Source organism: Oncorhynchus clarkii, unplaced genomic scaffold (genome assembly GCF_045791955.1).
Source record: "Oncorhynchus clarkii lewisi isolate Uvic-CL-2024 unplaced genomic scaffold, UVic_Ocla_1.0 unplaced_contig_4357_pilon_pilon, whole genome shotgun sequence".
Taxonomy (NCBI): domain Eukaryota; kingdom Metazoa; phylum Chordata; class Actinopteri; order Salmoniformes; family Salmonidae; genus Oncorhynchus; species Oncorhynchus clarkii.
In genome coordinates this window covers 193,656-215,000 of record NW_027257924.1, presented here as the reverse complement: position 1 = coordinate 215,000, position 21,345 = coordinate 193,656, and the positions used below count along the sequence as shown (strand labels likewise).

Sequence of the window (21,345 nt, the reverse complement as noted above, 5' to 3'; positions counted from 1 at the left end):
CAGGACTGCTGTTTGGTCCTCTGAGACAGGACTGCTGTTTGGTCCTCTGAGACAGGACTGCTGTTTGGCCACTAACCAATGTTCCTCTGAGACAGGACTGCTGTATGTTCCTCTGAGACAGGACTGCTGTATGTTCCCCTGAGACAGGACTGCTGTTTGACCTCTAGCCCTAACCATTGATAGTGATCACTACATTGTTGGGTTTGGAGCTGGTAGAAACCATTTCCCAGTACTTGTGACATTACAAGTTGAAACACACACAGACAGTAACTGTAGATGTCCCAGTGATGCAGCACGTTGTCAGATCATAAGGTGGACAACAGCACCACCTAGCACCAAGCACCCACACACACACACACACACACACAGCATCAAGCACCCACCCACCACCTATCACCCACCCACATCTACCACCTAGCACCCACCCACATCCACCCACCACCCGCCCACATCCACCCATCCACCCAAACACCACCTAGCACCCTCCCTCCCACCCACCACCTAGCATCCACCCACCCAAACACCACCTAGCACCCACCCACCCACCCACCCACACCCACCCACCACCTAGCACCCACCACCTAGCACCTAGCACCCACCCACACCCACCCAAACACATCCACCACCTAGCACCCACACCCACCACCTAGCACCCACCCACACCCACCCACCACCTAGCACCACCCACCCACCACCTAGCACCCACCCACACCCACACCCACCACCTAGCACCCACCCACACACATCCACCACATAGCACCCACCAACACCCACCCACCACCTAGCACCCACCCACACCCACCCACCACCTAGCACCCACCAACACCCACCCACCACCCACCCACCCACACACATCCACCACCTAGCACCCACCAACACCCACACCCACCACCTAGCACCCACCCACACACATCCACCACATAGCACCCACCAACACCCACCCACCACCTAGCACCCACCCACACCCACCCACCACCTAGCACCCACCAACACCCACCCACCACCTAGCACCCACCCACCCACACCCACCCACCACCTAGCACCCACCCACCCACACCCACACCCACCACCTAGCACCCACCCACACACATCCACCACCTATCACCCACCCACACCCACCCACCACCTAGCACCCACCCACACACATCCACCACCAAGCACCCACCCACACACATCCACCACCTAGCACCCACCACCTAGCACCCACCCGCACCCACCACCTAGCACCCACCCACACCCACCACCTAGCACCCACCACCTAGCACCCACCCACACACATCCACCACCTAGCATCCACCACCTAGCACCCACCCACCACCCACCCACACCCACCCACACACATCCACACAGCACTGACATACATACTCTAACCCTCTCCCCCCACCTCTCGTCTCCTCCCCCCACCTCTCGTCTCCTCCCCCCACCTCTCGTCTCCTCCCCCCACCTCTCGTCTCCTCCCCCCACCTCTCGTCTCCTCCCCCCACCTCTCCCCTTGACACTAGTAAAAGTGATGGCAGTAACACAGGAGATTAGTGTCCATATAACCTAATGTAGCAGGCCTTTCATTCTGGTCCTGTCTGGATGATTCTCTTCTGCACTGTTCAACCAATCCAGTAATTGTGGAGGAGGAGTTGAGCTGGAGTGTCTGCTTGTTAACGTCCAAAAGAGGAAGTTGCTTCACAGGCTCTCTTTCCATTTCCCCTGTAAACTGGATGAATCCGGTTTTTAGCACCCTTGCTGAGGGTGGTAACCATGTGGTCTTGCACTGAAATGAACCCAAAGGACTCTCTCCTGACACCACCACATCCCTGTCAGAGTGCATCACACACACTCCTCCTCCCTGCAGGCCGCTAAGCCCTTTGGGAAATTACTGTCATGGGATTTCCTCTGGGCCATATGTCACCTCACACACACACACACACACACACACACACTTTCTATCTAGAGCAGGAATTAACAGAGTACAGAGATGTACCACAAGGCACCTAGTGACAATGTTATGCCATCTAGTCAGAGCAACGTCAGACGGAAGGGAAGAGGAAGTCAGACAGGGTTAAGGTCAGGTCGGGAGGCTGGGTGAAGGTCGGGGGCTGGGTGAAGGTCGGGGGGCTGGGTGAAGGTCGGGTGGCTGGGTGAAGGTCGGGTGGCTGGGTGAAGGTCGGGTGGCTGGGTGAAGGTCGGGTGGCTGGGTGAAGGTCGGGTGGCTGGGTGAATGTCGGGTGGCTGAGTGAATGTCGGGTGGCTGAGTGAAGGTCGGGTGGCTGAGTGAAGGTCGGGTGGCTGAGTGAAGGTCGGGTGGCTGAGTGAAGGTCGGGAGGCTGGATGAAGGTCAGGTTGGGAGGCTGGGTGAAGGTCGGGTGGCAGAGTGAAGGTCGGGGTGCTGGGTGAAGGCCGGGGGGCTGGGCGAAGGTCGGGAAGCTGGGCGAAGGTCAGGGAACTGGGCGAAGGTCGGGAAGCTGGGCGAAGGTCGGGAGGCGGGGGGAGGTCAGGTGGCTGGGTGAAGGTCAGGTCGGGAGGCTGGGTGAAGGTCAGGTCGGGAGGCTGGGTGAAGGTCAGGTCGGGAGGCTGGGCAAAGGTCAGGCCGGGAGGCTGGGCGAAGGTCAGGCCGGGAGGCTGGGTGAAGGTCAGGTGGCTGGGTGAAGGTCAGGTGGCTGGGTGAAGGTCAGGCGGCTGGGTGAAGGTCAGGCGGCTGGGTGAAGGTCAGGCGGCTGGGTGAAGGTCAGGCGGCTGGGTGAAGGTCAGGCGGCTGGGTGAAGGTCAGGCGGCTGGGTGAAGGTCAGGCGGCTGGGTGAAGGTCAGGTGGCTGGGTGAAGGTCAGGTGGCTGGGTGAAGGTCAGGTCGGGTGGCTGGGTGGGTGAAGGTCAGGTCGGGAGGCTGGGTGAAGGTCAGGTCGGGAGGCTAGGTGAAGATTGGGTGGCTGAATGAAGGTCGGGTGGCTGAGTAAAGGTCGGGAGGCTGGGTGAAGGTCAGGTTGGGAGGCTAGGTGAAGGCCGGGTGGCTGAATGAAGGTCGGGAGGCTGGGTTAAGGTCAGGTCGGGAGGCTGGGTGAAGGTTGGGTGGCTGAGTGAAGGTTGGGTGGCTGTATTCAGTTAGTGAAGCCATGTTTCAGTCTATATTCAGTTAGTGAAGCCATGTTTCAGTCTCTATTCAGTTAGTGAAGCCATGTTTCAGTCTCTATTCAGTTAGTGAAGCCATGTTTCAGTCTCTATTCAGTTAGTGAAGCCATGTTTCAGTCTCCATTCAGTTAGTGAAACCATGTTTCTGTTTGTCTCTATTCAGTTAGTGAAGCCATGTTTCAGTCTCCATTCAGTTAGTGAAGCCATGTTTCTGTTTGTCTCTATTCAGTTAGTGAAGCCATGTTTCTGTTTGTCTCTATTCAGTTAGTGAAGCCATGTTTCAGTTAGTGAAGCCATGTTTCAGTTAGTGAAGCCATGTTTCAGTCTCTATTCAGTTAGTGAAGCCATGTTTCAGTCTCTATTCAGTTAGTGAAGCCATGTTTCTGTTTGTCTCTATTCAGTTAGTGAAGCCATGTTTCTGTTTGTCTCTATTCAGTTAGTGAAGCCATGTTTCAGTTAGTGAAGCCATGTTTCAGTTAGTGAAGCCATGTTTCAGTCTCTATTCAGTTAGTGAAGCCATGTTTCAGTCTCTATTCAGTTAGTGAAGCCATGTTTCAGTCTCTATTCAGTTAGTGAAGCCATGTTCCAGTCTCCATTCAGTTAGTGAAGCCATGTTTCTGTTTGTCTCTATTCAGTTAGTGAAGCCATGTTTCTGTTTGTCTCTATTCAGTTAGTGAAGCCATGTTTCAGTCTCTATTCAGTTAGTGAAGCCATGTTTCAGTTAGTGAAGCCATGTTTCAGTTAGTGAAGCCATGTTTCAGTCTCTATTCGGTTAGTGAAGCCATGTTTCAGTCTCTATTCAGTTAGTGAAGCCATGTTTCAGTCTCTATTCAGTTAGTGAAGCCATGTTTCAGTCTCCATTCAGTTAGTGAAGCCATGTTTCTGTTTGACTCTATTCAGTTAGTGAAGCCATGTTTTTGTCTCTATTCAGTTAGTGAAGCCATGTTTCAGTCTCCATTCAGTTAGTGAAACCATGTTTCTGTTTGTCTCTATTCAGTTAGTGAAGCCATGTTTCAGTCTCCATTCAGTTAGTGAAGCCATGTTTCAGTCTCCATTCAGTTAGTGAAGCCATGTTTCAGTCTCTATTCAGTTAGTGAAGCCATGTTTCAGTCTCTATTCAGTTAGTGAAGCCATGTTCCAGTCTCCATTCAGTTAGTGAAGCCATGTTTCTGTTTGTCTCTATTCAGTTAGTGAAGCCATGTTTCAGTTTGTCTCTATTCAGTTAGTGAAGCCATGTTTCAGTTTGTCTCTATTCAGTTAGTGAAGCCATGTTTCAGTTTGTCTCTATTCAGTTAGTGAAGCCATGTTTCAGTCTCTATTCAGGTAGTGAAGCCATGTTTCTGTTTGTCTCTATTCAGTTAGTGAAGCCATGTTTCTGTTTGTCTCTATTCAGTTAGTGAAGCCATGTTTCAGTCTCTATTCAGTTAGTGAAGCCATGTTTCAGTTAGTGAAGCCATGTTTCAGTTAGTGAAGCCATGTTTCAGTCTCTATTCAGTTAGTGAAGCCATGTTTCAGTCTCTATTCAGTTAGTGAAGCCATGTTTCAGTCTCTATTCAGTTAGTGAAGCCATGTTCCAGTCTCCATTCAGTTAGTGAAGCCATGTTTCTGTTTGTCTCTATTCAGTTAGTGAAGCCATGTTTCTGTTTGTCTCTATTCAGTTAGTGAAGCCATGTTTCAGTCTCTATTCAGTTAGTGAAGCCATGTTTCAGTTAGTGAAGCCATGTTTCAGTTAGTGAAGCCATGTTTCAGTCTCTATTCAGTTAGTGAAGCCATGTTTCAGTCTCTATTCAGTTAGTGAAGCCATGTTTCAGTCTCTATTCAGTTAGTGAAGCCATGTTTCAGTCTCCATTCAGTTAGTGAAGCCATGTTTCTGTTTGACTCTATTCAGTTAGTGAAGCCATGTTTTTGTCTCTATTCAGTTAGTGAAGCCATGTTTCAGTCTCTATTCAGTTAGTGAAACCATGTTTCTGTTTGTCTCTATTCAGTTAGTGAAGCCATGTTTCAGTCTCCATTCAGTTAGTGAAGCCATGTTTCTGTTTGTCTCTATTCAGTTAGTGAAGCCATGTTTCAGTTAGTGAAGCCATGTTTCAGTTAGTGAAGCCATGTTTCAGTCTCTATTCAGTTAGTGAAGCCATGTTTCAGTTAGTGAAGCCATGTTTCAGTTAGTGAAGCCATGTTTCAGTCTCTATTCAGTTAGTGAAGCCATGTTTCAGTCTCTATTCAGTTAGTGAAGCCATGTTTCAGTCTCTATTCAGTTAGTGAAGCCATGTTTCAGTCTCCATTCAGTTAGTGAAGCCATGTTTCTGTTTGACTCTATTCAGTTAGTGAAGCCATGTTTTTGTCTCTATTCAGTTAGTGAAGCCATGTTTCAGTCTCCATTCAGTTAGTGAAACCATGTTTCTGTTTGTCTCTATTCAGTTAGTGAAGCCATGTTTCAGTCTCCATTCAGTTAGTGAAGCCATGTTTCAGTCTCTATTCAGTTAGTGAAGCCATGTTTCAGTCTCTATTCAGTTAGTGAAGCCATGTAGCCTAGTGGGTAGCCTAGTGGTTAGAGCGTTGGACTAGGAACCGGAAGGTTGCAAGTTCAAACCCCCAAGCTGACAAGGTACAAATCTGTCGTTCTGCCCCTGAACAGGCAGTTAACCCACTGTTCCTAGGCCGTCATTGAAAATAAGAATTTGTTCTTAACTGACTTGCCTAGTTAAATAAAGGTTAAATAAAAATAAAAATAAAAATAGGTGTGCGTTCTCTAATTCTCTCCTTCCTTCCTTCTCCCTCTCTTTCTCTCTCTCGGAGGACCTGAGCCCTAGGACCATGCCCCAGGACTACCTGACATGATGACTCCTTGCTGTCCCCAGTCCACCTGGCTGTGCTGCTGCTCCAGTTTCAACTGTTCTGCCTTAATATTATTCGACCATGCTGGTCATTTATGAACATTTGAACATCTTGGCCATGTTCTGTTATAATCTCCACCCGGCACAGCCAGAAGAGGACTGGCCATCCCACATATGCTCTCTCCAATTCTCTCTCTCGGAGGACCTGAGCCCTAGGACCATGCCCCAGGAATACCTGACATGATGACTCCTTGCTGTCCCCAGTCCACCTGACGGTGCTGCTGCTCCAGTTTCAACTGTTCTGCCTTAATATTATTCGACCATGCTGGTCATTTATGAACATTTGAACATCTTGACCATGTTCTGTTATAATCTCCACCCGGCACAGCCAGAAGAGGAATGGCCACCCCACATAGCCTGGTTCCTCTCTAGGTTTCTTCCTAGGTTTTGGCCTTTCTAGGGAGTTTTTCCTAGCCACCGTGCTTCTACACCTGCATTGCTTGCTGTTTGGGGTTTTAGGCTGGGTTTCTGTACAGCACTTTGAGATATCAGCTGATGTACGAAGGGCTATATAAATAAATTTGATTTGATTTGATGTTTCAGTCTCTATTCAGTTAGTGAAGCCATGTTTCAGTCTCTATTCAGTTAGTGAAGCCATGTTTCAGTCTCTATTCAGTTAGTGAAGCCATGTTTCAGTCTCTATTCAGTTAGTGAAGCCATGTTTCAGTCTCTATTCAGTTAGTGAAGCCATGTTTCAGTCTCTATTCAATTAGTGAAGCCATGTTTCAGTCTCTATTCAGGTAGTGAAGCCATGTTTCAGTCTCTATTCAGGTAGTGAAGCCATGTTTCAGACTCTATTCAGTTAGTGAAGCCATGTTTCAGTCTCTATTCAGTTAGTGAAGCCATGTTTCAGTCTCTATTCAGTTAGTGAAGCCATGTTTCAGTCTCTATTCAGTTAGTGAAGCCATGTTTCAGTCTCTATTCAGTTAGTGAAGCCATGTTTCAGTCTCTATTCAGTTAGTGAAACCATGTTTCTGTCTCTATTCAGTTAGTGAAGCCATGTTTCTGTCTGTAGTCAAATTAAATCGTATTTGTCACATACAAGCCCAACAATGCAGTTTCAAGAAAACACTTAAAAAAGTAAGAAAAATAAGAGCAGCAGTAAATAACAATAGCATGGCTACATACAGGGGGTACCGGTACAGAGTCAATGTGCGGGAGCACCGGTTAGTCGAGGTAATTGAGATAATATGTACATGTAGGTAGAGTTAAAGTGACTATGCATAGATAATACCAGAGTAGCAGCAGCGTAGAAGAGGAGGCGGCAATGCAAATAGCCTGGGTAGCCATTTGATTAGCTGTTCCAAGAAGCTGTTTAGAAGCCTCTTGGACCGAGACTTTGCGCTTCAGTAAAGCTTGCCGTGTGGTAGCAGAGAGAACAGTCTATGACTAAGTCTTACACAATTTTTAGTGCCTTCCTCTGACACCGCCTGGTATAGAGGTCCTGGATGACAGGACCTGTGATGTACTGGGCCGTACACACTACCCTATGTAGTGCCTTGCGGTCGGAGGCCGAGCAGTTGCAATATCAGGCAGTGATGCAACCCATCAGGATGCTCTCGATGGTGCAGCTGTAAAACCTTTTGAGGATCTGAGGACCAAGGGGTTCTGGGATAATGGTGTTGATGTGAGCCACGACCAGCCTTTCAAAGCATTTCATGGCTACAGACGTGAGTGCTACGGGTCAGTAGTCATTTAGGCAGGTTCTTGGGCACAGGGACTATGGTGGTCTGCTTGAAACATGTTGGGATTACAGACTCAGACAGGGTGAGGTTGAAAATGTCAGTGAAGACACTTGCCAGTTGGACAGAGCATGTTTTGAGTACACGTCCTGGTAATCCGTCTGACCCTGCGCCCTTGTGAATGTTGACCTGTTTAAAGGTCTTACTCACATTGGCTGTGGAGAGCGTGATCACAGTTGTCCGGAACAGCTGATGCTCTCATGCATGTTTCAGTATTACTTGCCTCTAAGCGAGCATAGAAGTTATTTAGCTCCTCTGGTAGGCACGTGTCACTGGGCAGCTCTCGGGTGTGCTTCCCTTTGTAGTCTGTAATAGTTTGCAAGCACTGCCACATCTGATGAGCATCAGAGCTAGTGTAGGACGATTTGATCTTAGTACTGTATTGACGCTTTGCCTGTTTGATGGTTCGTCGGAGGGCGTAGCGGGATTTCTTATAAGCTTCCGGGTTAGAGTCCCGCTCCTTGAAAGCTGCAGCTCTAACCTTTAGCTCAGAGCGAATGTTGCCTGTAATCAATGGCTTCTGGCTGGGGGATGTACGTTCAGTCACTGCAGGAACGACATCATCGATGCACTTCTTGGGCATAGTGGGAGGTGGCCTGGCGGGTAGGTGCGTTGGGCCATTAACCGAAAGGTTGCTGGATCGAATCCCTGAGCTGACAAGATAAAAAATCTGTAATTCTTTCCCTGAACAACGCAGTTAATCCACTGTTCGTCCAGGCGTGGATGTCGATTATGGCAGCCCCCGCACCTCTCTGATTCAGAGGTTGGGTTAATTTCAGAAGAAACATTTCAGTTGAATGCATTCAGTTGTACAACTGGCTAGGTATTTCATCTTTCCCTTTCCCTATTGATGAAATCAGTGACTGATGTGGTGTACTCCTCACTGCCATCGGAAGAATCCCGGAACATATTCCAGTCTGTGCAAAACAGTCCTGTAGTTTAGCATCTGCTTCATCTGACCATTTTTTTTTTCCCCCCTCTGGTTGCACATTAACATGCTGATAGAAATGAGGCAAAACAGATTTAAGTTTCCCTGCATTAAAGTCCCCGGCCACTAGGAGCGCCACCTCTGGATGAGCGTTTTCCTGTTTGCTTATGGTGGTATACAGCTCATTGAGTGCGGTCTTAGTGCATCGGTCTGTGGTGGTATGTAGACAGCTTAAAAAAATACAGACGAAAACTCTAGGTAGTTACTGTGGTCTACAGCTCATCATGAGATCCTCTACGTCAGGCGAGCAAAACCTCGAGACTTCCTTAGACATCGTGCACCAGCTGTTGTTTACAAATATAAATAGACCTCCGCCCGTGTCTTACCAGAGGCCGCTGTTCTATCCTGCCTATAGTGTATAACCCGCCAGCTGTATGTTATTAATGTCGTTGTTCAGCCACGACTGTGAAACATAAGGTATTACAGTTTTTAATGTGCCGCTTGTAGGATATACGTGCTTTCAGTTCGTCCCATTTATTTTCCAACGATTGAACATTGCCATCCGTACTGTTAGCCAAAGGCAGATGAGCCTCTCGCCACCTGATCCTCACAAGGCAATCTCTTTCCGGGAAATCTCTTTCTTCAGTGAATGACAGGGATGAGGGTCTGTTCGGGTGTTTGGAGTATATCATTCCTGTCCGACTCATTCAAGAGAAATTATTTGTCCAATTGGAGGTGAGTAATCGCTTTTCTGATGTCCAGAAGCTATTTTCGGTGATAAGAGACAGTAGCAGCAACATTATGTACAAAATAAGTTACAAACAATGAGAAAAAAACTAAACAAAATAGCACGGTTGGTTAAGAGCCAATAAAAAGACGGCTGCCATCCTCTCCAGGCCATATAGAGAGCGGCTACACAGCCGCTCCTCGGCCGGCCACACAGCCGCTCCTCGGCCGGCCAGACAGCCGCTCCTCGGCCGGCCACACAGCCGCTCCTCGGCCGGCCACACAGCCGCTCCTCGGCCGGCCACACAGCCGCTCCTCGGCCAGCCACACAGCCGCTCCTCGGCCAGCCACACAGCCGCTCGCTAACCTAACTGCTGCTCAAATAGAGAATTCCTGAGAGTCTGCCTGTTTAGAAGCAAGAGGAGGAGGGGAGAGGATGAGGAGAAGGAGGAGCAGAAGGAGGAGGAAGAGAAGCAGGCAGAGGAGAAGAAGAGGAGCAGGCAGAGGAGAAGAAGAGGAGCAGGAGAAGAAGAGGAGCAGGAGAAGAAGAGGAGCAGGCAGAGGAGAAGAGGAGTGTTACCGATGTCCCAGTGTTCATAGCAGACAGTAACTTCTGTCTCCACCTGTCTTTCCCTGCCGCCACGTCCTCCTCCCGCTGCACAGGCTGCAACACAGAGCATGGCTGAACACAGGACACAAACAGCCAACACACACGCCTTCCCACCCTCCAACCATATCCCTCCAGCAAACAGTGGTTAGGAACATGGTATGATGGTAACATCCCAGTATGTTGAATCAGCACAATGTGTTGTTGTGAAGACATTGGGCTGCTCCAACAGGCCTGGAGAGAGACCGCGGCTCTGCATGGGGCAGCTCCAACAGGCCTGGAGAGACAGACAGCAGCTCTGCATGGGGCTGCTCCAACAGGCCTGGAGACAGACAGTGGCTCTGCATGGGGCTGCTCCAACAGGCCTAGAGAGAGACAGCAGCTCTGCATGTGGCTGCTCCAACAGGCCTGGAGAGACAGACAGCGGCTCTACTTCCTCACTTTCTACCGTAGCACCCCCCCCCCCCCATCTCAACTCAGTCCCCCTGGGCTTTCTACCGTAGCACCCCCCCCCCCCCCCCCCATCTCTATCTCTACTCAGTCCCCCTGGGCTTTCAATACCGTAGCACACCCCCATATCTCTCTCTCTACTCAGTCTCCCTGGGCTTTCTATACCGTAGCACACCCCCATCTCTCTCTCAACCCAGTCCCCCTGGGCTTTCTATACCGTAGCACCATCCTACCCCCCCCTGCCATCTCAACTCAGTCCCCCTGGGCTTTCTATACCGTAGCACCCCCCCATCTCTATCTCAATCCAGTCCCCCTGGGCTTTCTATACCGTAGCACCCCCCATCTCTACTCAGTCCCCCTGGGCTCTCTACCGTAGCACCTCCCCTCCCCCTTCTCTACTCAGTCCCCCTTGGCTTTCTATACCGTAGCACCCCCCCATCTCTCTCTCTCTCTCAACTCAGTCCCCCTGGGCTTCCTACCGTAGCACCCCCCCCCCATCTCTACTCAGTCCCCCTGGGCTTTCTATACCGTAGCACCCCCCCCCCCCCCCCCGTCTCTCTCTCTCAACTCAGTCCCCCTGGGCTTTCTACCGTAGCACCCCCCCCCATCTCTCTCTCTCAACTCAGTCCCCCTGGGCTTTCTATACCGTAGCACCCCCCCCATCTCTACTCAGTTCCCCTGGGCTTTCTATACCGTAGCACTATCCCACCCCCCCTGCCATCTCAACTCAGTCCCCCTGGGATTTCTATACCGTAGCACCCCCCATCTCAACTCAGTCCCCCTGGGCTTTCTACCGTAGCACCCCCCATCTCTACTCAGTCCCCCTGGGCTTTCTAAACCGTAGCACCATCCCACACCCCCTGCCATCTCAACTCAGTCCCCCTGGGCTTTCTATAACGTAGCACCCCCCCATCTCTATCTCTACTCAGTCCCCCTGGGCTTTCTATACCGTAGCACCCCCCCCCCCCCCATCTCTACTCAGTCCCCCTGGGCTTTCAAAACCATAGCACCCCCCATCTCTACTCAGTCCCCCTGGGCTTTCTACCGTAGCACCCCCCCCCCCATCTCTCTCTCAACTCAGTCCCCCTGGGCTTTCTATACCGTAGCACCCCCCCCCATCTCTACTCAGTCCCCCTGGGCCTTCTATACCGTAGCACCCCCCATCTCTACTCAGTCCCCCTGGGCTTTCTACCGTAGCACCCCCCCATCTCTATCTCAACTCAGTCCCCCTGGGCTTTCTATACCGTAGCACCATCCCACCCCCCCTGCCATCTCAACTCAGTCCCCCTGGGCTTTCTATACCGTATCACCCCCCCATCTCTACTCAGTCCCCCTGGGCTTTCTACCATAGCACCCCCCATCTCTACTCAGTCCCCCTGGGCGTTCAATACCGTAGCACCATCCCACCCCCCCTGCCATCTCAACTCAGTCCCCCTGGGCTTTCTATAACGTAGCACCCCCCCATCTATCTCTACTCAGTCCCCCTGGGCTTTCTATACCGTAGCACCCCCCCATCTATCTCTACTCAGTCCCCCTGGGCTTTCTATACCGTAGCACCCCCCCATCTCTACTCAGTCCCCCTGGGCTTTCAAAACCATAGCACCCCCCATCTCTACTCAGTCCCCCTGGGCTTTCTATACCGTAGCACACCCCCATCTCTCTCTCAACCCAGTCCCCCTGGGCTTTCTATACCGTAGCACCATCCCACCCCCCCTGCCATCTCAACTCAGTCCCCCTGGGCTTTCTATACCGTAGCACCCCCCCATCTCTATCTCAATCCAGTCCCCCTGGGCTTTCTATACCGTAACACCCCCCATCTCTACTCAGTCCCCCTGGGCTCTCTACCGTAGCACCTCCCCTCCCCCTTCTCTACTCAGTCCCCCTTGGCTTTCTATACCGTAGCACCCCCCCATCTCTCGCTCTCTCTCAACTCAGTCCCCCTGGGCTTCCTACCGTAGCACCCCCCCCCATCTCTACTCAGTCCCCCTGGGCTTTCTATACCGTAGCACCCCCCCCCCCCCCCCCCCCCCCCGTCTCTCTCTCTCTCAACTCAGTCCCCCTGGGCTTTCTACCGTAGCACCCCCCCCCATCTCTCTCTCTCAACTCAGTCCCCCTGGGCTTTCTATACCGTAGCACCCCCCCCATCTCTACTCAGTTCCCCTGGGCTTTCTATACCGTAGCACCATCCCACCCCCCCTGCCATCTCAACTCAGTCCCCCTGGGATTTCTATACCGTAGCACCCCCCATCTCAACTCAGTCCCCCTGGGCTTTCTACCGTAGCACCCCCCATCTCTACTCAGTCCCCCTGGGCTTTCTAAACCGTAGCACCATCCCACACCCCCTGCCATCTCAACTCAGTCCCCCTGGGCTTTCTATAACGTAGCACCCCCCCATCTCTATCTCTACTCAGTCCCCCTGGGCTTTCTATACCGTAGCACCCCCCCCCCCCCCCCCCCCATCTCTACTCAGTCCCCCTGGGCTTTCAAAACCATAGCACCCCCCATCTCTACTCAGTCCCCCTGGGCTTTCTACCGTAGCACCCCCCCCCCATCTCTCTCTCAACTCAGTCCCCCTGGGCTTTCTATACCGTAGCACCCCCCCCCATCTCTACTCAGTCCCCCTGGGCCTTCTATACCGTAGCACCCCCCATCTCTACTCAGTCCCCCTGGGCTTTCTACCGTAGCACCCCCCCATCTCTATCTCAACTCAGTCCCCCTGGGCTTTCTATACCGTAGCACCATCCCACCCCCCTGCCATCTCAACTCAGTCCCCCTGGGCTTTCTATACCGTATCACCCCCCCATCTCTACTCAGTCCCCTGGGCTTTCTACCATAGCACCCCCCATCTCTACTCAGTCCCCCTGGGCGTTCAATACCGTAGCACCATCCCACCCCCCCTGCCATCTCAACTCAGTCCCCCTGGGCTTTCTATAACGTAGCACCCCCCCATCTATCTCTACTCAGTCCCCCTGGGCTTTCTATACCGTAGCACCCCCCCATCTCTACTCAGTCCCCCTGGGCTTTCAAAACCATAGCACCCCCCATCTCTACTCAGTCCCCCTGGGCTTTCTATACCGTAGCACCCCCCCCCATCTCTACTCAGTCCCCCTGGGCTTTCTATACCGTAGCACCCCTCATCTCTACTCAGTCCCCCTGGGCTGTCTATACCGTAGCACCCCCCATCTCTACTCAGTCCCCCTGGGCTTTCTGTACCGTAGCACCCCCCCATCTCTACTCAGTCCCCCTGGGCTTTCTATACCGTAGCACCCCCCCCATCTCTACTCAGTCCCCCTGGGCTTTCTGTACCGTAGCACCCCCCCATCTCTACTCAGTCCGCCTGGGCTTTCTATACAGTAGCACCACCCATCTCTACACAGTCCCCCTGGGATTCTATACCATAGCACCCCCCATCTCTACTCAGTCCGCCTGGGCTTTCTATACCGTAGCACCCCCCATCTCTACTCAGTCCCCCTGGGCTTTCTGTACCGTAGCACCCCCCCATCTCTACTCAGTCCGCCTGGGCTTTCTATACAGTAGCACCACCCATCTCTACTCAGTCCCCCTGGGCTTCTATACCATAGCACCCCCCATCTCTACTCAGTCCGCCTGGGCTTTCTATACCGTAGCACCCCCCATCTCTACTCAGTCCCCCTGGGCTTTCTACCGGTAGAAAGCTGGTGTTTGTACATTGGCAACAGATCAAACACCAGTTGAGGGGTTTAAATCCTGGGGGGAGTAAAATATATCCCCACCTCAATCTTCTTCTTCTTCTTCTTTTTCTCGTTCTTCTTCTCCTTGTTCCTCATCATCTGTCTCTTCTGGAGCAGGACGGTTTCATACTTGGGCCTCGGGTGGTCCTGGGGAGAAGAGAGACCGGTTCATTTGTTCTGATGGTCAGTCAGTGATGAGGACATGGACTGGTGTCAGTTGGAGTGGAGTATTGTAACCTGACCATTAAGGACTGGAGTATAGTAACCATTAAGGAGTGTAGTATAGTAACCTGACATTAAGGGGTGTAGTATAGTAACCATTAAGGAGTGTAGTATAGTAACCATTAAGGAGTGTAGTATAGTAGCCATTAAGGAGTGTAGTATAGTAACCATTAAGGAGTGGAGTATAGTAACCATTAAGGAGTGCAGTATAGTAGCCATTAAGGAGTGTAGTATAGTAACCATTAAGGAGTGTAGTATAGTAACCATTAAGGAGTGTAGTATAGTAACCATTAAGGAATGTTGTAGAGTAACCATTAAGGAGTAGAGTATAGTAACCTGGCATTAAGGAGTGGAGTATAGTAACCATTAAGGAGTGGATTATAGTAACCATTAAGGAGTGGTGTATATTAACCATTAAGGAGTGGTGTATATTAACCAGACCATCAAGGAGTGTAGTATAGTAACCATTAAGGATTGTAGTATAGCAACAATTAAGGATTGTAGTATAGTAACAATTAAGGGGTGGAGTATAGTAACCAGTAAAGAATAGAGTATAGTAGCCATTAAGGAGTGGTGTATATTAACCATTAAGGAGTGGTGTATATTAACCATTAAGGAGTGGTGTATATTAACCAGACCATCAAGGAGTGTAGTATAGTAACCATTAAGGATTGTAGTATAGTAACAATTAAGGGGTGGAGTATAGTAACCAGTAAAGAGTAGAGTATAGTAGCCATTAAGGAGTGGTGTATAGTAACAATTAAGGGGTGTAGTATAGTAACCACTAAGGAGTGGATTATAGTAACCTGACCATTAAGGAGTGGAGTATAGTAACCTGACCATTAAGGAGTGGAGTATAGTAACCTGACCATTAAGTGGCGAATAGTAACCTGACCCTTAAAAAGTGTAGTATAGTAACCATTAAGGAGTGGAGTATAGTAACCATTAAGGAATGTAGTATATTAACCATTAAGGAGTGTAGTATAGTAACCAGTAAGGAGGAGTATAGTAACCATTAAGGAGTGGAGTATAGTAACCATTAAGGAGTAGGGTATAGTAACCATTAAGGAGTGTAGTATAGTAACCATTAAGGAGTGTAGTATAGTAACCATTAAGGAGTGGAGTATAGTAACCATTAAGGGGTGTAGTATAGTAACCATTAAGGGTTGTAGTATAGTAACCATTAAGGAGTAGGGTATAGTAACCATTAAGGAGTAGGGTATAGTAACCATTAAGGAGTGTAGTATAGTAACCATTAAGGAGTGGAGTATAGTAACCATTAAGGAGTGTAGTATATTAACCATTAAGGAGTGTAGTATATTAACCATTAAGGAGTGTAGTATATTAACCATTAAGGAGTGGAGTATAGTAACCATTAAGGAGTGGAGTATAGTAACCATTAAGGAGTGGTGTATATTAACCAGACCATCAAGGAGTGTAGTATAGTAACCATTAAGGGTTGTAGTATAGTAACAATTAAGGGGTGTAGTATAGTAGCCATCACGGAGTGTAGTATAGTAACCATCAAGGAGTGTAGTATAGTAACCATCAAGGAGTGTAGTATAGTAACCATTAAGGGGTGGAGTAAACTGACCATTAAGAAGTGGAGTATAGTAACCTGACTATATTTATTTATTTTATACCTTTATTTGACTAGGCAAGGATGGGATGTGGTGGGATGTGGCATGGGATGTGGTGGCATAGGATGTGGCGGCATGGGGTGTGGCGGCATGGGGTGTGGCGGCATGGGGTGTGGCGGCATGGGGTGTGGCGGCATGGGGTGTGGCGGCATGGGGTGTGGCGGCATGGGGTGTGGCGGCATGGTGTGTGGCGGCATGGTGTGTGGCGGCATGGTGTGTGGCGGCATGGTGTGTGGCGGCATGGGATGTGGTGGCATGGAATGTGGTGCCATGGGATGGGATGTGGTGGCATGGGATGGGATGTGGTGGCATGGGATGGGATGTGGTGGCATGGGATGGGATGGCATGGGATGGGATGGGGTGGCATGGGATGTGGTGGGATGGGATGGGGTGGCATGGGATGGAATGGGATGGGGTGGCATGGGATGGGATGGCATGGGATGGGATGGCATGGGATGGGGTGGCATGGGATGGGATGTGGTGGCATGGGGTGTGGTGGCATGGGGTGTGGTGGCATGGGGTGTGGTGGCATGGGGTGTGGTGGCATGGGGTGTGGTGGCATGGGGTGTGGTGGGATGGGGTGTGGTGGGATGGGGTGTGGTGGGAAGTGAATATGTAATGGTGTGTACCTCCTCTTCCTCTAGTCCTGTGAGGCTGTGGAGTGTGATATGTAATGGTGTGTCCCTCCTCTTCCTCTAGTCCTGTGAGGCTGTGGGGTCTGATATGTAATGGTGTGTACCTCCTCTTCCTCTAGTCCTGTGAGGCTGTGGGGTGTGATATGTAATGGTGTGTCCCTCCTCTTCCTCTAGTCCTGTGAGGCTGTGGGGTGTGATATGTAATGGTGTTTACCTCCTCTTCCTCTAGTCCTGTGAGGCTGTGGGGTGTGATATGTAATGGTGTGTACCTCCTCTTCCTCTAGTCCTGTGAGGCTGTGGGGTGTGATATGTAATGGTGTGTACCTCCTCTTCCTCTAGTCCTGTGAGGCTGTGGGGTGTGATATGTAATGGTGTGTACCTCCTCTTCCTCTAGTCCTGTGAGGCTGTGGGGTGTGATATGTAATGGTGTGTCCCTCCTCTTCCTCTAGTCCTGTGAGGCTGTGGGGTGTGATATGTAATGGTGTTTACCTCCTCTTCCTCTAGTCCTGTGAGGTCCCAGCTGTGGTTCAAACTGATCTGACGACGCTTCCAGTGCTCCAGGAACGTCGCAACTACGCACACAGACACACACAGACTTAGACATGATCACAGACACACACAGACATGATCACAGACACACACAGACATGTGAATATAGGTCCACCAACTCTAGCAGAGGAAACCTGAGAGACAGTGGTAGCAGAGCAGCGGGGGGTTACACTCTGGTTACACCCCCAGAGGTCCTACTGTGTCTAATAATACACAGACCTGGCCCCCCACAGACGGGCTGGCTGACTGACTGATGGGCTGGCTGGCTGACGGGCTAGCTGACGGCCTAGCTGACTGACGGTCTAGCTGGCTGACGGGCTGGCTGGCTGACGGGCTAGCTGGCTGGCTGACGGGCTAGCTGACGGGCTAGCTGGCTGGCTGACGGGCTACCTGGCTGACGGGCTACCTGGCTGACGGGCTACCTGGCTGACGGGCTAGCTGGCTGACGGGCTAGCTGGCTGACGGGCTAGCTGGCTGACGGGCTAGCTGGCTGGCTGACGGGCTAGCTGACGGGCTAGCTGGCTGACCGGCGGGCTGGCTGACGGGCTAGCTGACTGACGGGCTAGCTGACGGACGGGCTAGCTGACGGACGGGCTAGCTGACGGACGGGCTAGCTGACGGACGGGCTAGCTGACGGGACAGCTGACGGGATAACTGACGGGCTAGCTGGCTGACGGGCTAGCTGACAGGCTAGCTGGCTGACGGGGTAGCTGACAGGCTAGCTGACTGACGGGCTAGCTGACGGCCTAGCTGACTGACGGGCTAGCTGACGGCCTAGCTGACTGACGGGCTGTATAACGGGCTAGCTGACGGCCTAGCTGACTGACGGGCTGGCTGGCTGGCTGACGGGCGGGCTGGCGGGCTGGCTGGCGGGCGGGCGGGCTGGCTGGCTGACGGGCGGGCTGGCTGGCTGACGGGCGGGCTGGCTGGCTGGCTGACGGGCGGGCTGGCTGGCTGACGGGCGGGCTGGCTGGCGGGCTGGCTGGCGGGACGGCTGACGGGCTAGCTGGCTGACGGGACGGCTGACGGGACGGCTCGCCGGCTGACGGGACGGCTCGCCGGCTGACGGGACGGCTCGCCGGCTGACGGGACGGCTCGCCGGCTGACGGGACGGCTCGCCGGATGACGGGACCGCTCGCCGGATGACGGGACCGCTCGCCGGCTGACGGGCGGGCTGGCTGACAGGCGGGCTGGCTGACGGAACAGAACGTTAATACATATCCCAGAGGGACATGAAGATGGGGGTAGTAAGGGGTAGTAAGGGGCAGTAAGGGGTAACAGAACGTTAATACATACCCCAGAGGGACATGAAGATGGGGGCAGTAAGGGGCAGTAAGGGGTAGTAAGGGGTAACAGAACGTTAATACATACCCCAGAGGGACATGAAGATGGGGGGTAGTAAGGGGCAGTAAGGGGTAACAACGTTAATACATACCCCAGAGGGACATGAAGATGGGGGCAGTAAAGGGCAGTAAGGGGTAACAGAACATTAATACATACCCCAAAGGGACATGAAGATGGGGGTAGTAAGGGGTAACAACGTTAATACATACCCCAGAGGGACATGAAGATGGGGGTAGTAAGGGGCAGTAAGGGCTAACAGAACGTTAATACATACCCCAGAGGGACATGAAGATGGGGGTAGTAAGGGGCAGTAAGGGGTAACAGAACATTAATACATACCCCAGAGGGACATGAAGATAGCGAAGAAGACGGTGGCAGGGTTGTCGAACAGGTGGGATGCGCGGGCGGTGCCACAGGCGGTGGACAGGTGCCAGTAGTCACACACTCCGTCACACAGAGGACACATAGTGAAGTTCTGCTGCTTATCACACATCTCCAGGCTACACACACACACACACACACACACACACACACACAGTGAAGTTCTGCTGCTTATCACACATCTCCAGGCTACACACACACACACAGTAAGGTTCTGCTGCTTATCACACATCTCCAGGCTACACACACACACACACACACACACACACACACACAGTGAAGTTCTGCTGCTTATCACACATCTCCAGGCTACACACACACACAGTGAAGTTCTGCTGCTTATCACACATCTCCAGGCTACACACACACACAGTGAAGTTCTGCTGCTTATCACACATCTCCAGGCTACACACACACACAGTGAAGTTCTGCTGCTTATCACACATCTCCAGGCTACACACACACACACAGTGAAGTTCTGCTGCTTATCACACATCTCCAGGCAACACACACACACAGTGAAGTTCTGCTGCTTATCACACATCTCCAGGCTACACACACACACAGTGAAGTTCTGCTGCTTATCACACATCTCCAGGCAACACACACACACAGTGAAGTTCTGCTGCTTATCACACATCTCCAGGCTACACACACACACACAGTGAAGTTCTGCTGCTTATCACACATCTCCAGGCAACACACACACACAGTGAAGTTCTGCTGCTTATCACACATCTCCAGGCTACACACACACACAGTGAAGTTCTGCTGCTTATCACACATCTCCAGGCTACACACAGTCACATTTTTTTTTTCCCAACAAAAAAAGGTAAATTTTGTATGTGGGGACTCCACTGCAATTCCCCTGTGCCTCCAATAGGGGTCCCAACCCCGACTTGGAATGTTCCAGAGACACCCGGGGCCTCATTTATAACCGCTGAGTAAATTGAACACTAAATATCTGTGTGCACCATTTCTGTACAGACTGCTAACCCACAAACATATTGATACTTCTAAACTTGGTGCACGCCAAACATACCCATGCTTCCTGGTATAAATCACACCGGTCTTCAAACTGTGCACGCGAGAACAGGCATTATAATTCTGCCTGAAAAACACCCATCAGTCACCTGTCATGGGGACAATAACACCCGTATTATCTGTATACTGTGGAAGTATTGGTAGTAGGCCAAGACGGTATCTAAAGGAATTAGAGAACTTGATAATGATATCAATGTATTAACAATAACACCCGTATTATCTGTATACTGTGGAAGTATTGGTGGTAGGCCAAGACGGTATCTAAAGGAATTAGAGAACTTGATAATGATATCTATGTATTACGTTTTTTCAATGGTTCTGATCTCTATACTACCGTTCAAATGTTTGGGGTCACTTAGAAATGTCCTTGTTTTTGAAAGAAAAGCACATTTTTTGTCCATTAAAATAACATCAAATTGTTCAGAAACACAGTGTGGACATTGTTAATATAGTAAATGACTATTGTAGCTGGAAACTGCTGATTTTTTTATTGAATATCTACAGAGGCGTACAGAGGCCCATTATCAGGAACCATCCCTCCTGTGTTCCAATGGCATGTTGTGTTAGCTAATCCACGTTTATCATTTTAAAAGGCTAATTGATCATTAGAAAACCCTTTTGCAATTATGTTAGAACAGCTGAAATTGTTGTTCTGATTAATGAAGCAATAAAACGGGCCTTCTTGAGACTAGTTGAGTATCTGGAGCATCAGCATTTGTGGGTTCAAGTACAGGCTCAAAATGGTCAGAAACAAATAACTTTCTTCTGAAACTCGTCAGTCTATTCTTGTTCTGAGAAATTAAGGCTATTCCATGCGAGAAATTTCCAAGAAACTGAAGATCTTGTACAACGCTGTGTACTACTGCCGTCACAGAACAGCGCAAACTGGCTCTAACCAGAACAGAAAGAGGAGTGGGAGGCCACGGTGCACAACTGAGCAAGAGGACAAGTACATGAGTGTCTAGTTTGAGAAACAGATGCCTCAAGTCCTCAACTGGCAGCTTCCTTAAGTAGTAAACGCAAAACACCAGTCTCAACGTCAACAGTGAAGAGGCAACTCCGGAATGCTGGCCTCCTAGGCAGAGTTGCACAGGAAAGAGCCAAATATCAGACTGGCCAATAACAATAAAGATGGGCAAAAGAACACAGAGGAACTATAGAACCATCAACGGCCCCTCTTTAAAATGATTATAGAACCATCAACGGCCTCTCTTTAAATGACTATAGCGGCCGCTAACTGGCCTCTCTTTAAATGACTATAGAACCATCAACGGCCTCTCTTTAAATGACTATAGAACCATCAACGGCCTCTCTTTAAATGACTATAGAACCATCAACGGCCTCTCTTTAAATGACT

At 50.7% G+C, this 21,345-nt stretch overlaps 1 protein-coding gene across 1 annotated transcript in view; it reads right to left on the bottom strand.

Moving 5' to 3' along the window:
- LOC139393656 (anoctamin-1-like) overlaps positions 1–21,345 on the bottom strand; it is a 113,481-nt gene that overhangs the window by 37,257 nt on the left and 54,879 nt on the right. Inside the window, exons 11-14 of the mRNA XM_071141996.1 lie at positions 18,903–19,063; positions 17,160–17,242; positions 14,216–14,320; positions 9,987–10,070 (exon numbers count right to left, since the gene is read on the bottom strand). Of these exons, the coding sequence (XP_070998097.1) occupies positions 9,987–10,070; positions 14,216–14,320; positions 17,160–17,242; positions 18,903–19,063 (433 nt within the window). The remainder of the gene's footprint in view (positions 1–9,986; positions 10,071–14,215; positions 14,321–17,159; positions 17,243–18,902; positions 19,064–21,345) is intronic.